At 58.1% G+C, this 24555-nt stretch overlaps 7 protein-coding genes across 7 annotated transcripts; 4 read left to right on the top strand and 3 right to left on the bottom strand.

Moving 5' to 3' along the window:
- Positions 1-2759: 2759 nt before the first annotated feature.
- UV8b_05791 (uncharacterized protein) lies at positions 2760-3717 on the top strand (the record flags this gene model as incomplete). The annotated part of the gene is made up of 3 exons (XM_043143288.1): positions 2760-2817; positions 2931-2946; positions 3012-3717. The coding sequence occupies 3 exons, from the start codon at positions 2760-2762 to the stop codon at positions 3715-3717; spliced, it is 780 nt and encodes a 259-aa protein (XP_042999221.1).
- A 676-nt stretch (positions 3718-4393) lies between these two features.
- Positions 4394-5916, top strand: UV8b_05792 (uncharacterized protein; the record flags this gene model as incomplete). The annotated part of the gene is made up of 3 exons (XM_043143289.1): positions 4394-4670; positions 4827-4985; positions 5153-5916. The coding sequence occupies 3 exons, from the start codon at positions 4394-4396 to the stop codon at positions 5914-5916; spliced, it is 1200 nt and encodes a 399-aa protein (XP_042999222.1).
- A 904-nt stretch (positions 5917-6820) lies between these two features.
- Positions 6821-8363, top strand: UV8b_05793 (uncharacterized protein; the record flags this gene model as incomplete). The annotated part of the gene is made up of 7 exons (XM_043143290.1): positions 6821-6970; positions 7094-7165; positions 7295-7412; positions 7481-7689; positions 7762-7920; positions 7976-8240; positions 8293-8363. The coding sequence occupies 7 exons, from the start codon at positions 6821-6823 to the stop codon at positions 8361-8363; spliced, it is 1044 nt and encodes a 347-aa protein (XP_042999223.1).
- An 808-nt stretch (positions 8364-9171) lies between these two features.
- On the bottom strand, positions 9172-11255 carry UV8b_05794 (uncharacterized protein; the record flags this gene model as incomplete). The annotated part of the gene is made up of 3 exons (XM_043143291.1): positions 9172-9782; positions 9857-10811; positions 10899-11255. 3 exons carry the CDS (start codon positions 11253-11255, stop codon positions 9172-9174), a joined length of 1923 nt encoding a protein of 640 aa, XP_042999224.1.
- A 1491-nt stretch (positions 11256-12746) lies between these two features.
- On the bottom strand, positions 12747-19079 carry UV8b_05795 (uncharacterized protein; the record flags this gene model as incomplete). The annotated part of the gene is made up of 3 exons (XM_043143292.1): positions 12747-18405; positions 18519-18803; positions 18904-19079. The coding sequence occupies 3 exons, from the start codon at positions 19077-19079 to the stop codon at positions 12747-12749; spliced, it is 6120 nt and encodes a 2039-aa protein (XP_042999225.1).
- A 1059-nt stretch (positions 19080-20138) lies between these two features.
- Positions 20139-21016, top strand: UV8b_05796 (uncharacterized protein; the record flags this gene model as incomplete). The annotated part of the gene is made up of 3 exons (XM_043143293.1): positions 20139-20182; positions 20302-20308; positions 20429-21016. The coding sequence occupies 3 exons, from the start codon at positions 20139-20141 to the stop codon at positions 21014-21016; spliced, it is 639 nt and encodes a 212-aa protein (XP_042999226.1).
- Positions 21017-22569: 1553 nt separating this feature from the next.
- Positions 22570-22915, bottom strand: UV8b_05797 (uncharacterized protein; the record flags this gene model as incomplete). Its single annotated transcript, XM_043143294.1, has 2 exons — positions 22570-22757; positions 22819-22915. 2 exons carry the CDS (start codon positions 22913-22915, stop codon positions 22570-22572), a joined length of 285 nt encoding a protein of 94 aa, XP_042999227.1.
- Between the last annotated feature and the right edge of the window lie 1640 nt (positions 22916-24555).

Below are 24555 nucleotides of genomic sequence, written 5' to 3' on the forward strand. Positions count from 1 at the left end.
CAGCCGGCTAGCCTGGTTTGTTCGCCCCAACCTCTTCCATGCGGTAATCCGCTGGGCAACAGACGGTGCGTCTTGGCAGAGCTGCCCTGTCATTCCGCCCTGTGGTTACCAGACATAGTCTGACCCGCTCCTCCACGCCCGCCCGGAGGAATAATCAGGCTTCAGGGCCTGCGAGTTGTTGTTCTCCCTCCGACGACGCGAGGCGCCAGCTAGATAGATGGAGCCGCTAACACCAACGGGGGGGAGTGCAGCAAATACCAGTGCCGGTGCGGTGCAGCGTGGCGCGGCGGGCAAGGGAGCCCTAGCACACGGTCTCGCGCGAGGGCATGATGCCTCTGCCAAGTACGAAATCCAAAGCAATTGGTCAATCGGGCAGTGTCCGAGGCCATCATCAAACGCTCTGGCAAGATCTGTTTGAGATTTACATCACATCAGCCAGCAGCAACGATAGTTTGCTGTCGCAGTGGACTCGACTATGCCCGACTACACGGCCGGGCTCATGCTTGCAGTCACGCCGCGGGGCCGTCAGTCTCCGCCCTTGATGGGCGCAAAGTGGGAGTGAGAGTATATTGGGAGGCTGAACTCTCGGAAGCCTCGCCAAGCAATGCCAGTCAGAAGCTGCCAGGAGGGCTCCCGCCCGCAGCTAGGCTCCCGGTGTCAAGGGCAAGTTGCTCTTTATCCTCAAGAAAGCATTCTTTGGTTGCCCGGGAAATTGGCAACACGCTGGGCTGCGCTCCCGTGGCTTACACCTTGGTCGTTTGTTATGAAGACGCATTCCGATCAGTGGTCCGCCGAGAGTCTAGATGGCCTTTCCCCACCACACCTCCATGTGAGAAATCGGTACTGCTGGCATCGGTCATTGACGGGACATGCTGAGAAATGCGCGTTGATTTTGGTGAATGGATGTCCTGAACATGGCGGTTTTATCGGTGGGAAGATGCAGCAAGGAAAGACTGAAGGAGGGAAGGAAGAGAGGGGCCAGATGGCGGCAGGCAACATGAAGGGAGGGGGTGGCAAATGGCCCGCCAACTGGTTCCAGTCCACCGCGGGCCCGTGCCCTCCGGCCCCACATCCCACATCCCACATGCCCTGGGTAACCGTGCTGGTTCGGCAGAGCGGCGATTTTTTCCAGCCGCCGGCCCAGCCACTTGTTACCAGACTGGTTGGTGCCTATGCAGTACGGAGTATGCACCGCCGAGTCGACGTTGGCCAGCACTTGACTGGGTCATTCCAGCGCGTGGAGGCAAGCAGGCTCCGGAGCCACCAGCATCAGCAACGTCACGTGACATACATGATACATGGTGCTTCCGATGAGGCGCTGGGCTTACACTCCCCCTGGTGGACAACGGAATCGCTCTCCCAAAGAGAGTCGATGATTTTTTTTTTTTCCTTCTTCTTCTTCTTCTTCTTCTCCTTTTTTTCTTCTTTTTTTCCGTTTTCCCTTCCGCGCAGGTTTGCCCGCCGCGTCGCGAGATTCTAGGTTTGCCGCTCGTATTGATGCGCGCGGCGTCAACCTCAAGGCCGGCCAAAAGACTAAGAGAATTTGCCGATGCCCCAACCATCTTTCTGCCGATTCAGCCCTAAGGATGGCACCAATCAGCAGCCAATGCGTGGCGCTGCTTCGTGCTTGAGCTTGGTGCTTTTTTAAAGGTAGTCCGTACCGAGTTCGGATACATACCATGGAGACCCTCCGCCGGCCCGCCGCATCCCTTCTCGTACCGGGGTCCCGATCGCGTACCGGACCAACAAGGGGGCAACGGACCAATGGGCGTTTCGCTCTTTCCGCGGGGGGGCGCTCCATCCTGAGATCGGGCCAAGAGCTCCATTGCTCACTCCCCTGGTCCCTGGTATCTTGAGGGCTTTTTGCGGGGTTTCCCTACGATGCGCACCAGCACAACCATCTTCGACACCGAGTCCATATTCAGACCTCAATGTGAGCACGCTCGTAGCTGGCAAGCTGTCGGCTGTCGGCTGTCGGCTGTTGGCTGTTGCCCAATGTCTGCCTACCCTTCCTTACCAGGTACCTCGTAGCGACGTACAAGTATTTCTTTCATCATGTCTCTCCTATTGCCGGTGCATCATGTGGAAATGGCCCTGGGAGCTCCGACCGTAAAACATGCAGAGGTAGACGACCCCCATCTGAACCGAGTGTAGCCTGCCCAAAACGTGGCAATGTGCAATCTAATGGCCGTGGTGATTTGTCGTGGCCAAACATGAACACCATCGGCAGCAACCCTCCCTGTCGTGCGTGGAACACCCGAGCTACCCTAGACCAGCTACCAGCAGGTCTCGATTGTCAAAACCGGTAATAGTGACAATCAATCATTCTGCCATCAGCTCATGCAAATGTAAACAGTAGAGATCAATTTGGACCATTGGGGAAGAGGATGAATGACCGTGACAGCTACGGTGCTAAATGTCGTGCTGAAATGTCCATCCATGCTGCCACTTTTCCTGCCATCATGTCGTGTCGAACCATTGTAAACTTCCATCGGGTCGCTCTCTCATGCCTCACAAACACGAAAGCATAACCACCTACAGCCAAAACAAAGGTCAAAAACGCATCATAGACAGTGATACAAAGGATACAGGTCCCGGGAGGAAGCCATGACGATGAAGCAAATGGTAATCGAGTTCGCAACGGCCAAAAGGGTTGTTGACTTGTTCAACAGCTTCGCAAGTCAACAACCACGTGACGTTGGCGTCTTTGGAGAGCAAGAGCAAGCTGCGGGTGGGCAGGTGGGGGTGCCTGCGGAGCCATGCTTGCTTACCTAACCCCGCGGGGAAGGTCGACGGACCAGCCGGAAAAGATCCAATGTATGAATTGACTTGTTCGCTCCTCTTGTCTCGGCTTCTTCTTTCCCGCGTTGCAGCCGAAGCTTGGGAACAACCTCTACTCCATGGACGTTGGATCTCTCGCTCGTGATGAGATGCCATCGAAAAAATGTAGCAAGTTGCTGCTTCCCTTCCCCGTCTCGCTCCCGGAACGCTAACCACGTCCGCCTCCCCAGGATCGATGCTCCGACTCGCCTACGACGCGCCATTCACGTCGGTGACAGCCTCCTGGTCAAACGAATCCTCAGCTCCCACCCAACCTTGCTCCATAATCCCGACGCGTCACTGTCGGGCCTCTCAAACTCGAATCTGCATCTCGCCGCATTTCTGGGACACAAGGACGTGTGCGAGGCGCTTCTTGACGCCGGCCATGAAGAACCCTGCCCGGCGCTGAATGAAAACCACCAGACCGCGCTGATGCTAGCCTCTGGAGAGGGGCACTCCGAGGTCGTTCACCTGCTCTGCGAGCACGACAGGAGCTGCATCCTTCGAGTGGACGTCAGAGGTCGCGACGCCATCATGCACGCGAGCATGGGCGGCCACGACACCGCCTTGCAGATTCTTTTGACCTACGTCCCGGGCGGACCACGCGATGCGGTCCGACGAGCCGACCTCGAGGGCAACACCGCTCTCCACTTCGCGAGCAGCAACGGCAACTTGCTGGGCCTCCGGACTCTCCTCGCCGTCGGTGCCGAGGTGGAGCGACGGAATATATGGAACTGGACTCCTGCTGCCTACAGCGCCACTGTCCAAGCCGAGGTTTATCTCAAGGGCTTGGTCTCGGAAGTTGGGAAACGCCAGCAGCTGAGGCAGGAGATCGAGTCCACTCGCCGGAAAGGCGGCATGGTGCGTGTCGTTGGGGCGGCGGCCGAAGCAGAGTGATGCAGAGCCGCGCGAATAGGCAAGGCATCGTGATCCATAGCGTGATGCGCCGATCCGTGTAGCTGCTTTTTTCTTGATTCAAGGCCGGCGAGATTGGACTGTGTCCTGCAATCCATGCTCTCGCCATGCGCTATGCAAGAACAGGAATCACTCAAATCTTGCTGGGGGTCCCCTTTGAACGCATGTTGGCTTCCGCCGCGTCACTGAATCAGTCATGACTTGCCCCCCCCCCCCCCCCCCCCCCCCCCCTTCTGTCGCGCTGACAAGCCTTGCGTCGTTTTGCGAGCCATGTCAATCTACTTGGCCGCCCTGAGCCGGAAATTGGGCAGTCTGCTGATCACACGGCATGTTGCACACTGATTAGCAATCGTCTGCGATGCGCGTCATGGCACGCGGCTGCACTGTCAGTGTGACTGACGACCGCCTTCCATGTTCTCTCCCTCAGTGCTTCACCGAGGCAAAAGATGGGCAATCATCAACCATCCGACCGGCATGCCGCGTGATGCTACGCCGTCTACAGCCAGTATAAACGTGCGTTGTCTCGCCCTTTGCTCTTGGGTTGAAAGAGACCTCGTTCAACCTTCACTTACTCTTTGAAAAGGCCCTTTCCACCAAGACAAACCTTGGGGGGGAGAGCCTGCCATTGCATTTTCGACACGCCATCACACCAGCACACATGTCGGCTTTGCCCCGAGTTCGACACAGAACCGTCAACGTCGGCCGCGAATTTTTCCCACCTCCTGCCACCAAGCTGGTGGTTACACAATATCTCGCAAGTTGCGACGTTACTTCGGCCTGGGCGTGGATCGTTGTCGGGACCTTCTACGACCGCTGCAACCGGCCTGTGTGGAGTACAGAGCTTCTTGTCGCTCAACTTGAAGACGACGCGGAATCAGGAGCCGGCAACACTGACTTCGACTTGCACCACCAAAGCGAGGAGTACCTAGAGTCTTGTAAGTAACACCCCGGTTTCACGTCCCGGCTGTCATGTTTGCAAAAGGCCCCCCCCCCCCCCCGGTTGTCGACTTGCTGTGTGCTGTGCTCGTGCAACAGAGTCAGTCTGGATGCCTCATTCACGGCGATGCTGATTGCCTACCATTTAAATACAGTTCCCCCAGCAGAAGGAGTTGGCCAAGATCCGCACTTGATACCCCCCTTCCCCTTCCAACCGGATATCTGCTTCGACTTGGCCCCGTTGCCATACGCACACGCTCCGCTCCATTTCCCTCCTGCTTCCTGGGATACTGTGTCTCAAGGGCCGGTACCTGGTCATTGGCAGGCTCATTTTGACTTGGCTTTACATCGCTGGATCCATACTTGGCAGCCGCATTTTTAAAAAAAAAAGAGAGAGAAAGAAAAAAAAATCTCCTTCGAGCTCCTCTAGCCCCTCCTCCCCTCCATCGCTCGGTTTCGTTGGCGTTTTACACAATGTCAGGAGGTTGGAACCCCGTCACTGGCCGCGACCCCGTCGGCACGCGACCCAACTTTGCTCCTTTTGGGGCCCCAGTCCCGACCCAAGGCCAGCCCTACATGCATCACGCTGGCGGGCCGGGACACAACTTTGGTACTTACCCTTGCCACAGTGCTTGGCCCGGCATGACTTACGGAATGTATCCGATAGGGAACCCTGGAGTCCCGGCTGCGCAGGCAGGGACTCCCCTGGCCGCCGGCTACGTGCCCCCAGGCGCGTCCGGCGGCTTCTACACGCAGCAGACGTTTTCGTACCAGCCCAACGGGACCGGCAACATGTTTCCGCGCCAGCCCCAGCCGTGGCCTGCCATCGACCCGACGATGCCTGCGGCGCAGATGACCAACTCCTCAGGTGGCGTGGGATGCGAGCCCGGCTACAACCTGTTCTTCGCTGCCGAGCACACGAAAGCCCATGTCTTCCGATCCAACATCCCGCCCTGGCAGCTGCCCGCCACAGCGCAGCTGCCATTCAAGGCGGTCCACATACCGTGCAACACGACCGTCGAGGAACTCCTCAAGGGCTTTGGCTGTACGAACCCGGATCGCAAGAAGAACAGAGTGTTTGAGATGCAGAGCGCCGGTGGCGGGAAATGGTACAAGGGGCTGGAAATCAACGGCGGCGACAAGGACCTCCTCAAAAAGACCATCAAGGAAATCGGGTGGGACGCGACGCGGACGGGGAACCCTCGCGAGAAGCCGGTGGTTTGCTTGTGGTTCTGCAAGGACTGATTCGAGGGGTTTGCTGCTCTCCCGCCTGTCCGAGTCTGTCAGAGAGGTTTGTTTTGGTTTTGCATTACCCCGAGGGGAATTACGATGGCAGGTAACGTCGTTGGCATGGAAGTCTTTTGGAGTGGTGTGTGATGGGAAATTGTAGTGGCGAGAAGACGATTGCAGCATGCAACCTTGAGGGACGCGGTCTGGTGGAATGTGGGATTGGTGGAAGTGAGCGCCTGGCAGTTGGGGCTTGCGGTGTCTGAAGATGAACACTGGGCCTCTGCTAAGGCTTATGGCGGTGGTCGTTGTCGTCCTGGGATATGAAATGACGGTCATTGTTGTCTCTTGGTTGTGGGAATGACAGTCTTTTGCCTCCAGTATCCGCCTCCAAGTCTCGTCGTGGGATGGTTGACGCGTATGGCCGGCCGTCGCTTGGACCACCAATCTTTTGTTTTTGCTCGTAGCAATCCATGGGCTGCCGCAACGGCGACATTGCGGCGCTGAGAGTTCGACTCGACGTCTGATCTTTGCCAGCATCGACAAATGCTGCGCGTCCAGGCCGGGCTTCTTCTGACCGGACAAGTCAAGTCACAGTCGGGTTCCCGCCATGGGTGCGTGCAGCAAGCAGGCCACGGATGCGGAAGGAACTGCCGAGCTCGATGGAAGCATGGTGTCTGGTCGGTCGGTCGATCTGGTTGGGAAAGGGAAGGCGGTAGGGCCCGGCAAACGCTGACAGCCCCCCCTTGTTTGATTTCACTTCGGAGCAAAATAAATCCCAGTGCCATTTGAGTTGACGACGATCTGCAGGCGGGACCGGACGGACGGCTGTGCCTTGGGGGTTCCCTCGTCGTCGCTGCCCCTTTTGAACGTCAGCAACAGCAACAGCAATTGCCGACCCTTGGACCAGGACCCGTTGCGTATGCACCCCCAGGTGACCGTTCGCATTCGCGGTAAATCCGAATCGCTTGATCTCGACATGGCGTGGCGCCAACACCCCGCGTTCGTCTACCACCAATCTCTGACGACCCGACCGGAGTGCGAGGTGCTACCTCCCTTGAAGTTGAACAAGGTACGTGAAATGCACAGGCCGCACCGGATTTGCCGCCGGATCCATCAGGGCTGAATCCATCGGGGCCGAATCCATCGGGGCCGAACCCATCGGGGCTGAACCCATCCGGCTGATCGTGTCTAGGCCGGGCAAGCCGTCATTGTTCCTGGGGAGCGATTCTGCCGATTCCGCGGTCCGCTCGGCGATTGTCAATATGTACGAGTTCCCTGGCAACCCGGAATCTTGTGCAAGTCATTTTTTTTTTTTTTTCATTTTTTTTTTTTTTTTTGCACGCAGCCCATCGCAAACAAAAGAAGAGAAAAGTAATCAAAGCGAATGAAACAGTTTACGCTGAAAGAGGACATGTCGGCTCTTCGCTCACACTACAGCCTTCGTCATGGCATTGATACCGAGGAGCGCAAGAAGGGCACGCACGACGGCGAGTTTGGAGCCCAGCTTTGCCGTACGTCTTTGGGGGGCCCTTGGATTGTCGCGAGTGGCGAATGGAGCGCTGAGCATGACGATTTGCAGGTTGGTTCGAGGAGCTCCGGGATGGAGCGGCTCCGCAGTGGATGCCGCGCAAGCCTGCCGTCAGAGGCTATACTCCTGACGACTGGGAGGACTCGCCTGCGTCGAGGGTGGCTGGCTCCGGGTCCAACCAGCGACGCAGGGCCACGTTGGCGGCTGGCGGCGCTGGGTATCTCTTGGAAGCGGCGTGGGCTACGCCCCGGGCGGAAATGGTAACCAAAACGCTGAATGCTCCGTACAAACCAGGGAGACGCTTTGATCCACAACTAATTCCGTCACGGCAGAACCCTGCTGCAAGGCCAACCGCGCCGGCGCCCGAATATGAGCTCCATGATGACTATGAGGATGATGAGGATGAAGATGATGCTGGCCACGACGACGGAGACGGCGGCGACAGCGGCGACGACGACGCTGCTGACTTGCGCGATAACCTGCCTGTCAAGGTATGACGGACGTGTGACCTCGATGGCAATGGACAAGACTTGACCAACTTCGCAGCCCGAGGCCATGGTGCGCAATGGCCCGCCTCTCAAGAAGGGATGGTCTGGTGCATGCGCCACCATGCACGACAATCTCATCCACGAGCCAATTTCGCTAATGTCGCTGGTTTCGCAGCCCGAAGCTCCGCGCGACGAGACTGGCAAGTTCAGAATCGGCGCCATGCGCTTGTATGCCGGAATGCGCAACGGCGACAAGTGCGGCTACTGCACCCTGCGAGGCCTGCGAGCAGCAGCAACCCAGCGTACGGGTATGGGTATGTACGGTACGCGCACCAACTCGACGCACTGAAGCTCGGTGCATGCTAACAAACGCAGCCTGCCCGCCTCAGGAGTACCACGCGTTGTGCGGCGTTTGGGAGCGTTTCCGGAAGCCCATGGCGGAATGAGGACGACTGACGGCAACGGACGCTGGATGATGGATTTGTCGAGATTGTGCGCTTGGCTGGCTAGTTTTCGCACCTTGACCCAAGGGACGAAAAGTAGCGACCCACGCCAAAGCTATCGCAGTCTCCCTTGCTAGTCCATCATCCCACCATCTGTTGAGGCATCCTCGCGGCCTTGTCATGTTTGGAGCGATTATATCTACGAGCAAGGTGCATATAGTCAGACAAATCACGGAAGGGTGTTCTTCCATTTACCACCAAGTTTTGGACTTGCATCGCGACGTGTTGTAACCAGTGCCATCTTTGAGATCCACGGAAAGGACTTTATTTATTTACCCAAGGAGCATAGGGGCAGACCTAGTGCGCAGATGTAAATGCGTCTGACGTCGTCTCAGGGGTTGGAGCGCCTACGCAATTCGCCTTCATCGCTTGTGGATGCGCTGGTAATGGCAAGAGACGACGCGATATCTTCTTCAGCACACGATGTACATTCAGATCAACGCCGGCTTTAATTTGTATACTCACCGGATATGATACCTTTAGCACACGATTTAGATTCAAACCAACGCTGACTTGATTTGAAAGCTCCACAGAAATGATTGCTAATAGTCTCCAAACTAGTTTCGTGTTGGTATCTAAAAAAAAGAAGGGAAAAACCTCAAATTACGACGTGAAAATAGGGTTCCGTGCACTGTCGCTCGCCAAAATCCAACACCACACATCCTATTTACAGGTCCTTCCTCGACTGCAAAAATTGCATTCAGCATGGGCACCTTGCGACCTTGCAACCGAACACGCGGAAACTCCCATCTCAAGAGCTGCACACCCCCTCCGGAACGCCAAAGTCCTCGGTGCGATGGCTCTCTTCATATCGTGCATTCCGGCCCAGACCTCGCTTAGCAAAAGCCTTCCACAGCTCGCACTCGTTGTCGCCATCGGTAAGCGCCCTGTCTGCATCGAGAATGGCGTCCCGGGCCGACACCATGTTGGGATTGCACGGCTGGAGAGCCATGCCCCCCATGACGAGCTTCATGGCCAGATAGCGGCCATCCTTGGGGACTCCGGCAGAGTCAAACACTGGCCAGTCACTGCCGGTGATGCCGTGCTTGTCAATCAGGTTCCAGATCGCCTCGTAGAGGACGGTGCACCAGACGGTTCCGATGGCGTGGACCTCGTCCTGGGTGTTGACGGTGCCGTAGGTCATGGGGTTGGTGGTCTTGCTAGTCGAGTAGGGGTATTGGCGGATTCCATTCGGTCGGTTGGCAACCCACGGCCCGACGCCGTAGTCCTTGCTCCTCGTGTCGGAGGACTTGAGATGGACAGCAAGAGCCATAAAGTCGGACCAGCCCTCGCCCATGCCTCCGGACTCGAGCCCGTCCAGGCAGCCCGTGTTGGTGGGACCGCCCGTCAGCCTCGTCGACACTTTTGACTCGTGTTAGTCATGCATGACATGCTAGGGGGGTGGTGCGCCTGCGGAAAACAACGCGGCAACTTACGGCCGTGGGTGTACTCGTGCAGGATGACGTTGGCGTCGAAGCAGCCGTCTCGCTGGGGACTGGCCGTCGTCCACATGTACATTCTCATGCGGCCGTTGCCGCCGTCGGGAGGCGTGGCGAAGTTGGCATTGTTCAGGCCGGATCCGTCCTGCGCGTTCAGTATGACAAAGTCGCCGCCGATGCCGCCCTTGCCGTTGTTGTTTTGCTGGAAGTTGCCCGCCTTCTCGTCGAAGCCCAGGACGTAGAGCAGGTCGTGGTACTTGTTGGCCGTGTAGAAGAGCTGCGTGATGGAGGCGTCTCTGTAGCTCGGCGGGCTGCTCTGCGCGGGGGAGAAGGCGTACTCGAACCTGCCGCCGGGGCTGCTCGGCCGATGGTTGCTGAGGTATCCGTCCCCGCCGTCCGGGTTGTCCTGGGCAATTGCGTTGTTGCCGCGGGTGGTCGTGTAGTTGTGCTGGCCGTCGCCCAGCCACGTGAACGGGGACGAGGCGGCGTTCCAGGGGTCGGGCAGGATCTTCCGCGACCCCAGCGTGGGGTCGTTGACAGCCCAGGGATACACTTGGAACGTGGTGAGCTCGGACACGTAGTTGACGACGCCGTGTATCTTGTCCGGCTGGTAGGCGTCGACGTAGGTGAGCAGCCAGTCGTCGAGGACGTCGGTTTCGACTCGCCAGCAGAGCGCCAGCCCCCCATCCCTGCGGCGCAGGTAGACGAGCTTGGCCTCTGGGTGGCTCACGGCCCCGGACGTGCCGGCGAGGACAAAGTGCTGGCTGTTGCCGGCCCCTTTTGGCTGAGCCTCGACGTTGCCGGTGGAAATGGCCAGGTGGAGAGCCTTGACGGCAGCGTTGAGCGCGGCCACGGGATGCGAATGCTCGGGCTTGACGAGGGGACTGTCGGCGGGCTTGTCGCCGCTGAAGAAGCTGCTGCCGTAGGAGAAGACCTTGCCGTCTCTGCCAATCTAGACGAGACGCCTCAAGTTAGATTTTTTTTCCCCGGAACCCGAGTAGAAGAGGGGGGGGGCGGTGGGCTTGGGACTTGCATTGACGTTGGCATCGGCATTGTCAATGTCGAGACCATGCAGGGTCTGCTTGAAGTAGACGTGCGCGATGCCGTCGGAGCCGACGTAGTGGTCGTTGACGACGCGATACTCGGCGCCAGGGGCTTTGGACTTGAGCAGCTCCTCTGCGGTTGCGACATAGCTGGCTCCCGTGGCGATGCTCATGACGGGCTCGTCAGCCTGGACCTTGGCAGCCGGCACGTAGACGCCCGACTCGGGCATCCGAAATCGGCCGAGGCTGGTCTTGCGGCTTGACCGGGCCAGGTCCGCGAGGCCCGTGTGAGGGTGCGCCCTCGCATTGGCAGCCAAGACGCCCAAGCCCACCAGGAGCAGATGATTCAACATGTTCAAGAAGAAGGAGAGGAGTCTATTCCGTCAGCCAGTGTTGGGGATGAGGCCGGACGACACATCTCCAAGAAGACCTGGTGAAGCCGGGACCAGGGCACAACGCCGGATTTTATGTCGCAAACCGCCCGAGTCGCGCATTGCAAATGTCGACCTCGTGCGTGCTGCAGAGGGAAGAGGAGCTGATTCGAGAACCGACGGCTCCGAGAACGAAGCATCTCGTGGTCGTCGGTTTCTGCCCGCCCTCGCTCCCGACCTTCCTCATCGTGCCATGCCGGCTGTAGAAGGACGTGGTTCGGACTGGCCGATAGCAACGGCCAAGATAAACCAACGGCCAGCGCAGGAGCTGCCAGAATCACACGGCGGCAAAAGGGCCAGACTGTCGCGTTCGTGACTCGCAGCAGCCGCCCAGCAGAGATCCGGTCTGTGACCGAGTTCATCATCCCAGCTCCCCTGCGCGCGCCGTTTGGACCCGCGCGACCCAATCAACTGCATGTTGAGCAAAGGGAACGCAATGCCACCTACCTATCCGCGCCCCGATGCTCTCCAAGGCCCCCCCCGGCCCGTTGCAATGAGCTTCATCCGGCCCTACCACACGGTCCTGCCCCCTCCCCCAACAGCGCCGCGTAGGCCCGAAAACCAAACGATATCGCTTTCGACACGCTGCGCGGGTGGATGGCTGCGGTGGCCAGCCTCGAAGCGTCGAGCCGCTCGTGCCCAACGTGACCATCCATCCCGTCGGTCGGCGGCGGGCGTCTCGGCTTCCGGCGTTGGGGGTGTATTTCGTCGTCATCGATTGCGACAGGGGCAGAAAGAAATCTGCGTCTGACTGCCGAATCGTGGCGGGAAAACAGGAGCGACGATGCCCTGCGACAGCTGTGGTGGCCAGAAAAGCCGTGTTTTTTTTTCCCATCATTTTTTTTTTTTTTTTTACCTGCTGCTTCTGGAAAGCGCCGATATCAGGACCTCTGGGGTCGGGGCCGTCGGGTGTCGCTGTCATCTGAACGAGCCCTTATGCAACCCTGCCAAGGTAGCAAGCAACCTGGTCTCGAATCATCCGGCGTTGAAGCCTTCCTAATCGGGCTGCTGGCTCGGGCGTACCGCACTTGCGCGTGGTAGATAGACGGATGTACGCAGGCAGCTTCCATTGCCTACGTCCGTACATACCTAGGTAGGTAGGTAGCCATCGACTGACTGCGTGCCAGAGGTTGGCTACTCGCCACGCGGACCTTTTTGCACCGATCAGCAACGGAGTGCAAAGTTGTCGGTGAGCGAAGCTGGGAGTCTCTTCTCTCTACGGGAGCCTGAGCTCCAAATGCACTTTGCAAAAAAAATCTGGCTTTGACTAACTCCTGCTATAAATACACGATGGATAAAATCATTCAGCAAACTACGCCGGCATGGTTGGTACACTCTCCTCCGAGAAAATGACTGCTTGCACTTGGGACCTAACCTCCATTTTCGCATTTACAATTCGAATTCAACATGGGATCATGTTGGAACATAGATACCGCAACTCCGAGGATACACCCGTCCCGAAAAATCGCTAGTTGCCGAACTCGGTGCAGGACCCTGGATGGTAAAGGTGAAGGACGAAACCCCCGAGTTCTGGCCGTAGACAATCCGCAGCGGATATGCTTGACCCTGAGACATGGAAAAAGCGGTACAACCCGCACCCAATGAGTCGTCACTCCCAGCACCGACTGAAAGCAATGGAGGGGCGGTTGGGTCAACCTGGCCGGACTGGCAGCTGAAAGCAAATCCCTCGCCCACGAAGAGGACAGCGCGGTCGTCGACGTTTTGGAAGCACAGTTGATACTGCCCCGTTTCTGGTGCCTCATAGAACCCGGTATAGACGAGCGAAAAGTTATTCGCGTTGACAGAAAGCCCGCCGTTCACCTGGCGATTGACAACATAGTTTAGGTATAAACCGAGAGGGGTGACGCAAGAAGGCTGAATAGTCTGCTGGACGTTGGGAACAAACCTCGGGAAAGAGGTTGAGTTGGTAAGCGAAAGAGCTGCGGGTGCTTGTGAGAGATAGAAGCCATAGTTGGGGTTGTTGTTTGATGGATTGACGTTGTTGCTTCCGTAGCCTCCGTAGCCTGTGCAGTAAGTATTGTTGTACAGCAAGATGTCGAGGCCTGTGGCAGCGCAAGACGGGTATAGGTCACAATAGCGCCCGGGACGAATGGTCGGAGGAGTTTCCACGACAACGGCGCCCGGAACGGTGCCGCTAGGGGCCAAGGTGACAGTAGTCGGTGCCGATACCGGTGCGATCAGTGTTGTCGTCATGTACGAATACGGCGGCGTCTGCACGATGACGCTGCCGGGAATAGTTCCGCTCGGGGGAATGGTGGTTGTCACGGGCGAATCGCCGCCACCGGTAAGGAGCTGGGTGACGGTGACGTAAACCGGCGGCGTCAGAACGAGAACTGTGTTGGCATCCGTGCCGGTGGCAGAGATTGTCGTCGTGGCAGGCACCGTGTTGTTGCCCATCAGCGGGAGAGTGAGAGTTACGTAGGGTCTCGGCCGGCAGCTCCGCGAGACAGGCGTCTGCACAATCACGGACCCAGGCACCGTGCCGCTGGGGAAAATAGTCGTCGTCATGGGCAACCTGTTGGTGCCGCTCAACAGCTGAGTTATGGTGACGTAGGGTCCGGTTACGGGAGGGGTCAGGATGATTACGGAACCGGGAACCGTGCCGCTGGGCGGGATAGTCGTCGTGATGGGCGCCGTGTCGGTGCCAGTGAAGGCCTGGGTGAGGGTGACATAGGGCCCAGTTACCGGGGGGGTGAGGACGATGACGCTGCCGGGGACTGTCCCACTAGGCAGGATTGTCAAGGTAGCAGGCGCTGTGCCGGTGCCGCTCAAAGGCTGCGTGAGCGTAACATAAGGCCCAGTAGCAACTTGCGGCGTTTGGATGATGATGGATCCGGGAACGGTGCCGCTAGGCGGGATGGTCACCGTAGTAGGAGCCGTAACGGAACCGCTTAAAGGCTGGGTTAGAGTGATGTATGGTCCGGTCGCGGGGGGGGTCAGGACAATAATAGACCCAGGCACCGTGCCGCTAGGTGGAATCGTCAACGTAACGGGTACCACGTTTGTGCCAGTTAACGGCTCGGTGAGGGTTACATAGGGCCCGGTTACGGGAGGGGTCAGGACAATGATAGATCCCGGAACCGTGCCACTAGGTGCGACAGTAACCGTGGTTGGAGCAGTATTGGAGCCGGCCAGAGGCTGAGTAAGAGTTACGTACGACCCGGCAACAGTAGGGGTTAGGACGATAACAGATCCAGGAACCGTGCCGCTAGGTGGGACAGTAACCGTGGTTGGAGCAGTATTGGAGCCGGCCAGAGGCTGCGTAAGAGTTACGTACGATCCGGCAACGGGGGGAGTCTGGATAATCACGGTGCCAGGAACTGTACCGCTGGGAAGGATCGTTAAAGTGGTAGGCTCCGTAACAGTCCCGCTTAGAGGCTGGGTGACCGTGATAAAAGGACCAGGAACTGGCGGTGTTTGAATAATCACGGAGCCGGGGACAGTGCCACTAGGTGGGATAGTAATAGTAGTGGGAGCAGTAACGGTACCACTCAGGGACTCGGTGAGAGTGATGTACGGTCCGATCACAGGGGGGGTCTGGATAATAATGGTGCCGGGAACTGTACCGCTGGGTGGGATGGTCAAGGTAGTCGGGACTGTAATACTGCCACTTAGAGGCTGAGTAAGAATGATATAAGGGGCGGAAACTAGCGGCGTCTGGATGATGACCGAGCCGGGAACTGTACCGCTGGGAGGTATCGTTATGGTGGTAGCTACAGTATCAGAACCGCTAAAAGGCTGGGTGAGAGTGATATACGCCCCAGTGACCGGCGGCGTAACAACAATTACAGACCCGGGAACCGTGCCGCTAGGAGGTATCGTGATGGTGGTAGCTACAGTGTAGGAACCGCTCAAGGGCTCGGTAAGAGTAATATACGCCCTAGTCACCGGCGGCGTAATAATAATTACAGACCCGGGAATCGTGCCGCTAGGAGGTATCGTGATGGTGGTAGCTACAGTGTAGGAACCGCTCAAGGGCTGAGTGAGAGTAACATACTGACTGGCAGCTGGCGGCGTTTGTATAATTACGGAACCGGGAACTGTACCACTGGGTGGGATAGTCACCGTGGTGGGAGCTGTGTTTGATCCACCTATAGGCTGGGTAAGGGTAACATACGCCCCAGTCACCTGCGGCGTGTGGATGATGATGGACCCGGGAATCGTGCCGCTAGGAGATATCGTTATAGTGGTTGCAACAGTGTACGAACCGCTCAACGGCTGGGTGAGGGTGACGTACGCCCCAGTCACCGGCGGCGTGTGGATAATTACAGACCCGGGAACCGTGCCGCTCGGTGGAATGGTTATCGTAGTAGGCACTGTTTCGGTGCCGCTCAGAGGATGCGTGATGGTGATATAAGACGCAGCAGCCAGCGGCGTTTGAATAATTATAGTCCCAGGAACTGTACCGCTAGGCGGTATTGTGATGGTTGTAGCTATGGTGTTTGCGCCACTCAAAGGTTGGCTGAGAGTTATATAGGGAGCAGCACCTGTCGGGGTCTGGACAATGATACTCCCAGGAAGCGTACCACTGGGTAGGATGGTTATCGTGGTAGGAGCCGTATTTGTGCCACTCACAGGCTGGGTGAGGGTGATGAATCGCCCCGTCGTCGGTGCTTGAGCACTGCTACTACTACTACCACTACCACTGCTGCTGCTGCTGCTGCTGCTACCGCTTCCAGGGATGGTGCTGCTTGATGGGATGGTTATTGCGGTCGTACTGTTGAGAGCCGGTCCTGTCACCGCGGATGTCAGGATAATCACGGTGCCGGAAACTGTACCACTAGGCGGGATTGTCACGGTAGTAGTGATTACGGTCCCGGGAGCAGTACTGCTGGTCGGGCTGGTCAGCGTCGTAGGCGCCGTACTTGTGCTAGACAGAGCCTGTGTAAGGGTGACGGACGAACCCGTGGCCGGGGGGGTCCGTATAATCACTGTCCCGGGCACCGTCCCGCTAGGAGGGATGGTCACCGTGGTGGGCAACTGACCAGTCCCGCTCAAGGGCTGGGCAATAGTGACGTACGGACCAGCCGCCGGCCCAGTAGCCAGCGGCGTCCGGATAATCACACTCCCGGGAACGGTGCCGCTCGGGGGGATCGTCAGTGTCACCGGAGCCGTGCCGGTGCCGCTTAACGGCTGGGCAAGAGTCAGGGTAACATACGGTGCAGCGGCTGCCCCCGTCCCCGTTGGCGTCTGGATGAGCACCGTGCCTGGCGCCGTGCCACTGGGTGGGACGGTTATCGTGGTGGCTAGCGCGTTCGTCCCGGCCACCGGCTCGGTGATTGTGACGTAAGGCCCCGTGGCTGGTCCGGTAGGCCGCGGGGTCAGAACAATGACATATCCGGGGGCAGTGCCGCTCGGCGGGATCGTCACAGTCGTCGCTGCCGTGTTCGTGCCGCTCAAGGGCTGGGTCAGGGTGACGTACTGCCCCGCCGACGGGGCTGGTGTCTGCACAACAACCGTGCCGGGAACCGTACCACTAGGCGGGATGGTTATCGTCGTAGGCGCCGTATTGGTGCCTACCACCGGCCGGGTGATGGTCACGTATGGCCCGACTGCCGGCGGCGTCTGGATTATGATGCTGCCGGGCACGCTCCCGCTCGGGGGGATCGTGACGGTGACGGGAGCTGTGTTGGTTCCGCTCAGAGGCTGCATGATGGTGACGTACGGCTTACTGACGGCGGGCGTCTGGATGATGACGGTTCCTGGAGCAGTGCCGCTTGGAGGGATAGTCACCGTGACGGCAGCTGTGTTGGTGCCGCTAAAAGGCTGTGTGATTGTCACATACGGACCAATCGACGATGCGGCACCAAGTGGCGTTTGGATGAGGATGCTGCCGGGGACGGTGCCGCTGGGTGGGATGGTCACCGTGGTGGGTGCCGTGTTCGTCCCGCCCAGGGGCTGGGTGAGTGTCACATACAGCCCAGTCACCAGCGGCGTCTGGACGATGATGGTCCCCGGGACAGTGCCACTAGGGGGGATAATCACCGTGACGGGGACGGTATTTGTCCCCGATAAAGGTCGAGTGAGAGTAACGTACGGACCACTTGGCAGCGGCGTTTGAATGATGATGCTGCCGGGGGCCGTACCGCTTGGCGGGATGGTAATTGTGGTGGGTGCGGTACCTGTTCCGTTCACAGGGCGGGTAAGCGTGACAAAAGCACCCGTCACCGGCGCAGTCGCTGCCGGTGTCTGGATGATGATGGTTCCCGGGACGGTGCCGCTTGACGGGATGGTGATTGTGGTGGGCCGCAGGTTGGTCCCGCTCAAGGGCTGGGTGATGGTGACGAAAGGTCCATTCGCCGCCGGGGTCTGGATGAGCACGCTGCCTGGGACGGTGCCGCTCGGCGGGATGGTCACGGTCGTCGCCGCGGTGTTGGTGCCGGAGAGAGGCTGGGTTAGAGTGACAAAAGGTCCTGTGGCTGGCGCAGTTGTGGGCGGTATCTGGATTATCACGGAGCCGGGAACCGTGCCGCTGGGCGGGATGGTCAGGGTGGTGGGCGCCGTGTTGGTGCCGGAGAGGGGCTGGGTAACGGTGATGTAGGACCCAGCTGCCGCTGGAGTCTGGATGACAATGGTCCCAGGTATCGTGCCGCTAGGTGGGATGGTCACGGTCGTAGGCGCCGTATTGGTCCCGGTCAGCGGTTGGGTAAGAGTAACGTACGGTCCCGTGGCCGCCGAGGCCGCCGGGGTCTGAATAATCACGGTGCCCGGAACGGTCCCGCTCGGGGGAACCGTAAGCGTGACCGGCGCCGTAACCGAGCCGCCGACGGGCTGGGTCACGGTCACGTAGGTGCCCCCGCTACTTGCCAGTCCGCTGCTCGCCAGTCCGCTGCTTGCCGGGCTGCTGCTTGCCGAAACGCCGCCGTCGCCCGTTGTCGAGCCAGTTGGGCGCTGATACAGAGACAGCGCCGCGACGGACGCCACCTGCCGCTTCAGGAGACTCACGTCCCCGCCGCAGCATTGCCCTTCGTTCCCTGGGCACGGTATGTTGCACAGGCCGACGGCTACGACGGAGGCGCGGGAGCGCACCGCATCGCCGCAGTAGCACTCACTGTTCATTCGCACACACACACACACACACACACACGCCCACCGTCAGCAACACGATCCCCCGGTTTCCGACGGGGCGGGAACACGCCTCTTTCGCTGCAACCGAGCACTTACCTGTCGTGGACGCCGAAGAAGCTCTTCGCGCAGGCCGCCGCGCACACCTGCAGGCTCATGGACGGGCTCGAGCTGACGACGGCGAAGTCGGTCAGCAGCCCGGCGGACAGAGCCACGCATCCGTAGAGCTGGAAGCCGGCGACCTGGCTGGGCAGCTGGCAGCTAGGCCTGGAGTTGGAGCCCGTAGATGCGGTCCCGCCGGAAGACTGCGAGACGGCGGCTGTCTGCGACGCCGGCCCAGCAGCTGCCGTTGTGTAAGGCCCGGCTGCGGCAGCCGAGACTGTGCTGTTTTTTTTCACCCCTGGCGTTAGCGCCTGGCTACCGAGCCCCTCTGGCTTGAGAGGCCTCTCTCCTGGCTGGAAGAGGGAGAAAGACTGGTTCTTACTAGGCTCCCGTCAACGAATATATATTGCCTTGGCAATTCACCTCGAGCGGTTGAAGGTTGACGACGACGTCAGCCGAGGCGCCGTCGAGGCCTCTTGCGCCCTGGGTCCATAAGCCGGCCTGCACGCCCAAGAGGACGACGAGACGGGTCAATGGCAGTGCCATGCTCATGCTCATGCTGCCCGCAGGTTGGGAGGATGGCGATGCCGCAGCTCACGGCAATACTCAATCACCACAGGACGAAGCGACCAGGACAGCGACGAGGCAGTAGCGGCAGAACATTACTCGGGGTTTTCTTTGCCGCCGACTTTTTTTTTTCTTTCTTCTTCTTCTTCTTCTTGGGTTCCATGAAAGCCTTTTTTAAAAGATAGGCCACCATCTGGACAACTGGCATGAACAAAAGAAAAGCACAACAAGGCAGATTGCCCGCGATAATGTGGCTTACAAAGCAGGCTTCCGCAATGTTTTGCGCCCGCCGAGACCTTGTTGCCGCTTCCGCCGGGAATGCTGGGGCTTGTTGACGCAGACAAGGGCCGCAGACGGCGGCTCAAGAATGCGCAGGATATGAGAGCCTTGTTGGTGGCGGCCGCTGCGATTTGATCGGCGCTGCTCGGGCGAGTCAGCAAATTCCCGGGATCCCTGCAGCCAAGGGGCGGCTGGTATGAGGTGACGTTTGGCTGCGGAGGCTGCGTGAGGCCTAGACGCCTAGACGCCTAGCGGTCGCGCCAGTTCAGTCGCCGGTTGAGACGCTAGGCTGCATCCATGCCCGGCGTCATTCCGCAGTGGCCGGGCCCCGCAAGCCGCCATGGCCGCTGCCGTCCGCTGGCTGGGCGGGGCACTTGGCAGTCTCCACCCACCCGGGGCTTGTAATCTCCACCAGACCGGGGGCTGCGATCCTCGCGGTCCCCGGGGGGGAAAAAAAAATATACAAATCGAAAAAAAAAAAAAAAAAAAAAAAAACAGAAAAAAATTAAAAAAGAAAGTGCGAATCCCCCTCGCGAGTCACTTCCGCAAGCGCACAAGCTCGTGACGACAGGCCACGTTGTCGTCGGCTTTTCTCAACCAACGGCGGCCCAAGCCAGCCAGCCAAACAGGCACGCCCCCGTGTCGCCATGTTTTTCTGTCTTGGTAGATACAGCCAACGGCCGCGTCACGTTTTTTCCCGTTTTGATAGATTTGATACATGCACGAGTGCCGTTGCCGCTGGCTCAGCCAACGAGAAACCGTCTCGTGTACATGCCTGCCTGCCTGCCTGCCTGCATCGCACGCCGTCATGTCATGTTGGTGTTTTTGCGCCGCGACACTCGTGCTGCCTCCACGCGACGACGAGCTTTCACCCCGTTCGGCTCCCAAGCAGGCCGGGCGGGCCGGGACCAATCTTAAAAAGAAAAAAAAAAAGTCTGCTCGTGAGCATCCCCCACTCGTCTGCATATAAACCCAATCCAGAGGCTATACCACCTTGTCGAGACGGCGGCGGCCCATGTTGTTGTTCCGCGTGCTGTGATTCTCGTCCTGATATTCGACAGGTCGCCTGCCGTCTTCACTCCCTTGGGACTCGAGACAAGAGACAAGCCTATCCAGAAGCGACCAGCATTCTTCGCCCGCCGTTCACACTCAGCTCGTGGAAAATGCAGTCTGTCGTCGTCTTGGCTGCAGCCCTGCTTGCGACAACCTTGGCCATCACTTACCAACGCCTTCCACTCTATCGTTGTATCCTAGGAAGTTTGGAACAAGGCCCCGTGGACTACGATTCAATCACGTCTGACTGCGATGGAAGGGAACCAACTGAAATAACGCCCTATGGGGCCTCCTTGATCGCTGATCAGGATCAGGGTTCTACTGCTCTCTACCGTTGCACCCTGAGTACCAGCTACTTCCTGGATAGCACCGACTCCAACTGCGAAAACAATATTAACGCCTACAGGAGAATTTTTCTGGGCTACATTTACACGTCCCAGGTTGCCGACTCCACTGCGCTATATCGCTGCGTCAGCAAGTACGGCGCTACTTTTCAGTCTCTAGATTCCGGCTGCGAAGGAGGATCTACGGAAGGAAGAACGACGCTTGGTTACTTGCTGCTTGATGTGCAGGTGCCGTACTGCGATGAAATCTAGTTGGGGTGAGGCAAGGATTTCCGCGGCCGTGCGTGGTGGCCGTCTCGGGCGCTGGCTGTGATGTCGGATGCCAAGGTCAAAGGTCAGGACGGGTATAGAAACGGTACAGCCCGGTGCCAGTTGACGTATCAAATCTTTGCTTGCAATCTGCGCAGTCTCTGCTCTCCCGGATTGATGCGTTCCCCTCACGTGTTGAAATACTCTTGCGTAGCCGGGCTCAAGTACCCCAGGGCCAAAAAGCCCCTTCTAGTCGCGCTTCAAACAGACGCCGTCATGTGGATTCGCAACAGACTGATGACTCTGCTGCGCAGATGAAATCTGTTGCCGCGTTGGGAGCAGAAAGCCACGACTACATGCCCCGCTGCGACCTTTGTTGCTCTGTTCCTTCGCCAGCTTTCCATGTGCGCCTTGCCTAACTCTTCGTTCTAATCGTACCGTCAACGGCGCCAGACGTTGCCCTTTGCAAAGGCATTGCACTTCCATGACGGCGGCAAGGCTCGAAAGTCTGGCCTTTTTTTTTTTTTTTTTTTTTTTCCATCCAAGCTAGGAGGCTCAAGACGCGCGAGATGGGCCATGGCTCCTATCCTTGTAAAGCCAACGACACGCGTCGTTCTTCCCCCAACACCGTGCTTCTTCTGCCCTTTGCTGTGCCGCCATCCCGCGGCACGTTACCAGGGCGCCCTGGCAGTTTCGTTGGCTGCCTTTTTCTCCTTGGGGCGCCCGCAGCCGCAGCCGGACCAAGAAGCGCCTGTCCTCGTGCCATTTGATTCCGTAGGCCGTAGCGTTGCCGCAAGTGGTTTAGGTGGCGGTGCGATGTTCGTGACAAGTTGTGGCGGATGTTATCAAGCGTGCGTTGAGTCAGGTACAAGGTTCGAAATCGTGCTTGTGCATTCACGTCAACATGATTGATGTTCAGAGGGAGCCTTGCTGGATAGACTTGGGCGCATTGCGATGCATGGACTTGGGGCAGGACCTTGGTACATGCATATCTCGTGGTGATGGCCTCACTGGTTTTTCACGTCTTGCCGAGGTCTTGCCCAGTCACGACTCGGTTGAAACAACGCCGTAAAGCACGGGCGGAAAGCACCAGACGTCTCGACACTTGCACTTGGAAGGGCCATGGTGCACGACCGCCATGATTGCAATCCAGTTGGCAAGGCAAGATGGCATGACTGCCATGATTACAATATAGTTGGCATGGCAAGTTGACATGACCAATGCCCGTCGAATCATGACGGCTGGTAGGAACTGCCGGCGAGGGCCGCTCGGCAGGACGCATCAACCAGCTCGACTGTAACTCGCCATCCCCCTATTCCGCAAGGGACACTCGTCTTTCTTTTTGCCCTTCTCAACAGCTGCCAAGAGCGCGAGCTCAGCTTTCCGAATTGCCCAAAAGCTCCGACTTTGCCTGCGCCATGGCCCTGCCGCGGAGTGCCTGCACCCGACCAGCGCGAAGGACGTGCCGCGGCGATGAACCAAGTACCGACTGATTCGATTGAATTATCCGCCGCTGTTGAGGAACCCACCCCGACGAGAGTAGGGCGAGGCTTTCGCTACAGGTGTCCGGTTTGTGTGCTACGCTCCGTATCCTTGGAAAAGTGCGCGGGGCAAAGACTAGGCGCAGCTTCACATAGGTAGATATCCGCGGTGTACGTAGTTGCAAGAGTAGACAACCGACTTTGGGATGGTGGCATGTGGCGGGTATCGAAAGCCGCCGTGACTGTCTGGTCTCCTAGGGCGGCTGGGCGAATCCCGCAGTCAGCGGCAGTCTCTGGCATCGTGCGCTCGGCCTGCCGGCTTACCATCCACGGAGAACAGGCCGCTTAATCCGTTGAATTCAGACGCCCTTCCATCCTCGTGAATATGTCGCAAATCCTCATTACCGTAAGAAGCCGCCATCGTGCATGAGATCGAATTCTTGCCATCTTTTTACATGAGATTTAATTAGCTCTAGCGTATACTGTGAATATGGAGGCCAGAAAAATAGAGAAACAATCAAAGTCTGCAGTTGCAGTGCACTTGCGCGCGTGAATCCTCTCCCTCCACCTAGTCGTTATCCCGGCCAGGAGCAGGTTCCTTCATCTATACGAAGTAGTCCCGTGCTGATATAAAACAGTTGCTAGGTTTCTAGCGATGCTTCTGGCGACAAGGCTTGGAAGACAATCGCAAGTTCTGGTTGCGCGACGGTGCCCACTACATGACGACTCCTGTTGTACTGCGGCATAGCGGCGACTTGTGCCCCCGGGTTTCGGCACCTCGGAGAGAGACGGAAGGGGGGACATTTCACAGGGCAGAGCGCAGTGATGGATATCTTCAGCCGAGGATAAGCAGAGCTGCCTGTAAGCTGCGACGGCTTGTGCTAGAGATGCGCGAAGGGCAGCTGCACCGGAACCACACGGCGAGGCTGGACGTCTAGCATGAGCTTTGCAGACATTCCTTCGCGATTTTTTGCATCAAGGCCATGATGGACGTGTCGACGCAGTGTTTGTCGAGTGGAAAGGGCCAAGGGTTGGCTGCTTCGGATTCATTTGGGCACGCATGATGATGTCGCTGATAAGGGAAAGGTCCGGTTTTGACGGATGGGTATGGAGCAGCGGCAAGAGCTGTCACCATTCCTTCGGCCTCGAAAGTCAGTGCCGAATCTTGCCAGCACCCAACTTGGGCACCCAGGGCGCCCGAGCTTCACCGAGAAATTCGAAATCCCGTTTTCCCAAGGGGCAGCGATATCCAAAGTGCGGCCGCCGCAGGTATAACCCTCGACTCGCATCACACTGGGGTTCTCCGCACAAGGTAGGTATGCTTGGAGTCCCCAGTTATGCGTCTCATAGCCGCCTTGCTGCTCTCTGCCAAGGGAAAACTTGGTTTCAGCAGCCAAAGATTTGTGGGCAAAACTGATTCGAGGCCGAGCCCGACGGTGGCGTGCCGTTGCCAATCATGCCAGTACATCCACCAATAGCAGGCTTACTATTTCCTCGGTACGGACTTCATTCCGCATGCATGCCAATACCCAAGCCTTTCAAACCTGGGGGGGGGCTCCGGAGATCCAAGCTCAGGTTTTGAGGCGTGCCCAACGTCGACTCTTGATTACAGCGAGTTATTCCTTCATGCTGGTGTGGAATGATAAGCGGCGGGAAGGCCGAGCGCAAGCAAGCCCAGACTGACATGAATGTAAAATGCAGTCGGAATGAGTTTTTTTTTTTTAATCATGCCTTTCTTGAAATTCAAAAATTCAACGACGGCCAACCGTGTTGTCTCCCCCAGGTCACCCTGGGCGGCTTGCACCAACATGACCGAATAGTCGCTTCCTAAAGCACAGTGCTGGCTCCGACGCCTGGCCATGTATACCGACGAATACCAACGATGGCGTCACACTCACAAATTCTTTACAGCTCTCTCGCGGGCTTATTGGACTCTGCAGGGTGATACTGCAGGTTCCCAGATAATACGGTGGTAGCCGTCATTGGAAATGCATCAACCCGTTGGACAAGATGAAGCACGTATCGCTCTACATCATGGATCCCACTCCTATCCAAGTCAAG

Source organism: Ustilaginoidea virens, chromosome 4 (assembly GCF_000687475.1).
Source record: "Ustilaginoidea virens chromosome 4, complete sequence".
Classification (NCBI taxonomy): Eukaryota; Fungi; Ascomycota; class Sordariomycetes; order Hypocreales; family Clavicipitaceae; genus Ustilaginoidea; species Ustilaginoidea virens.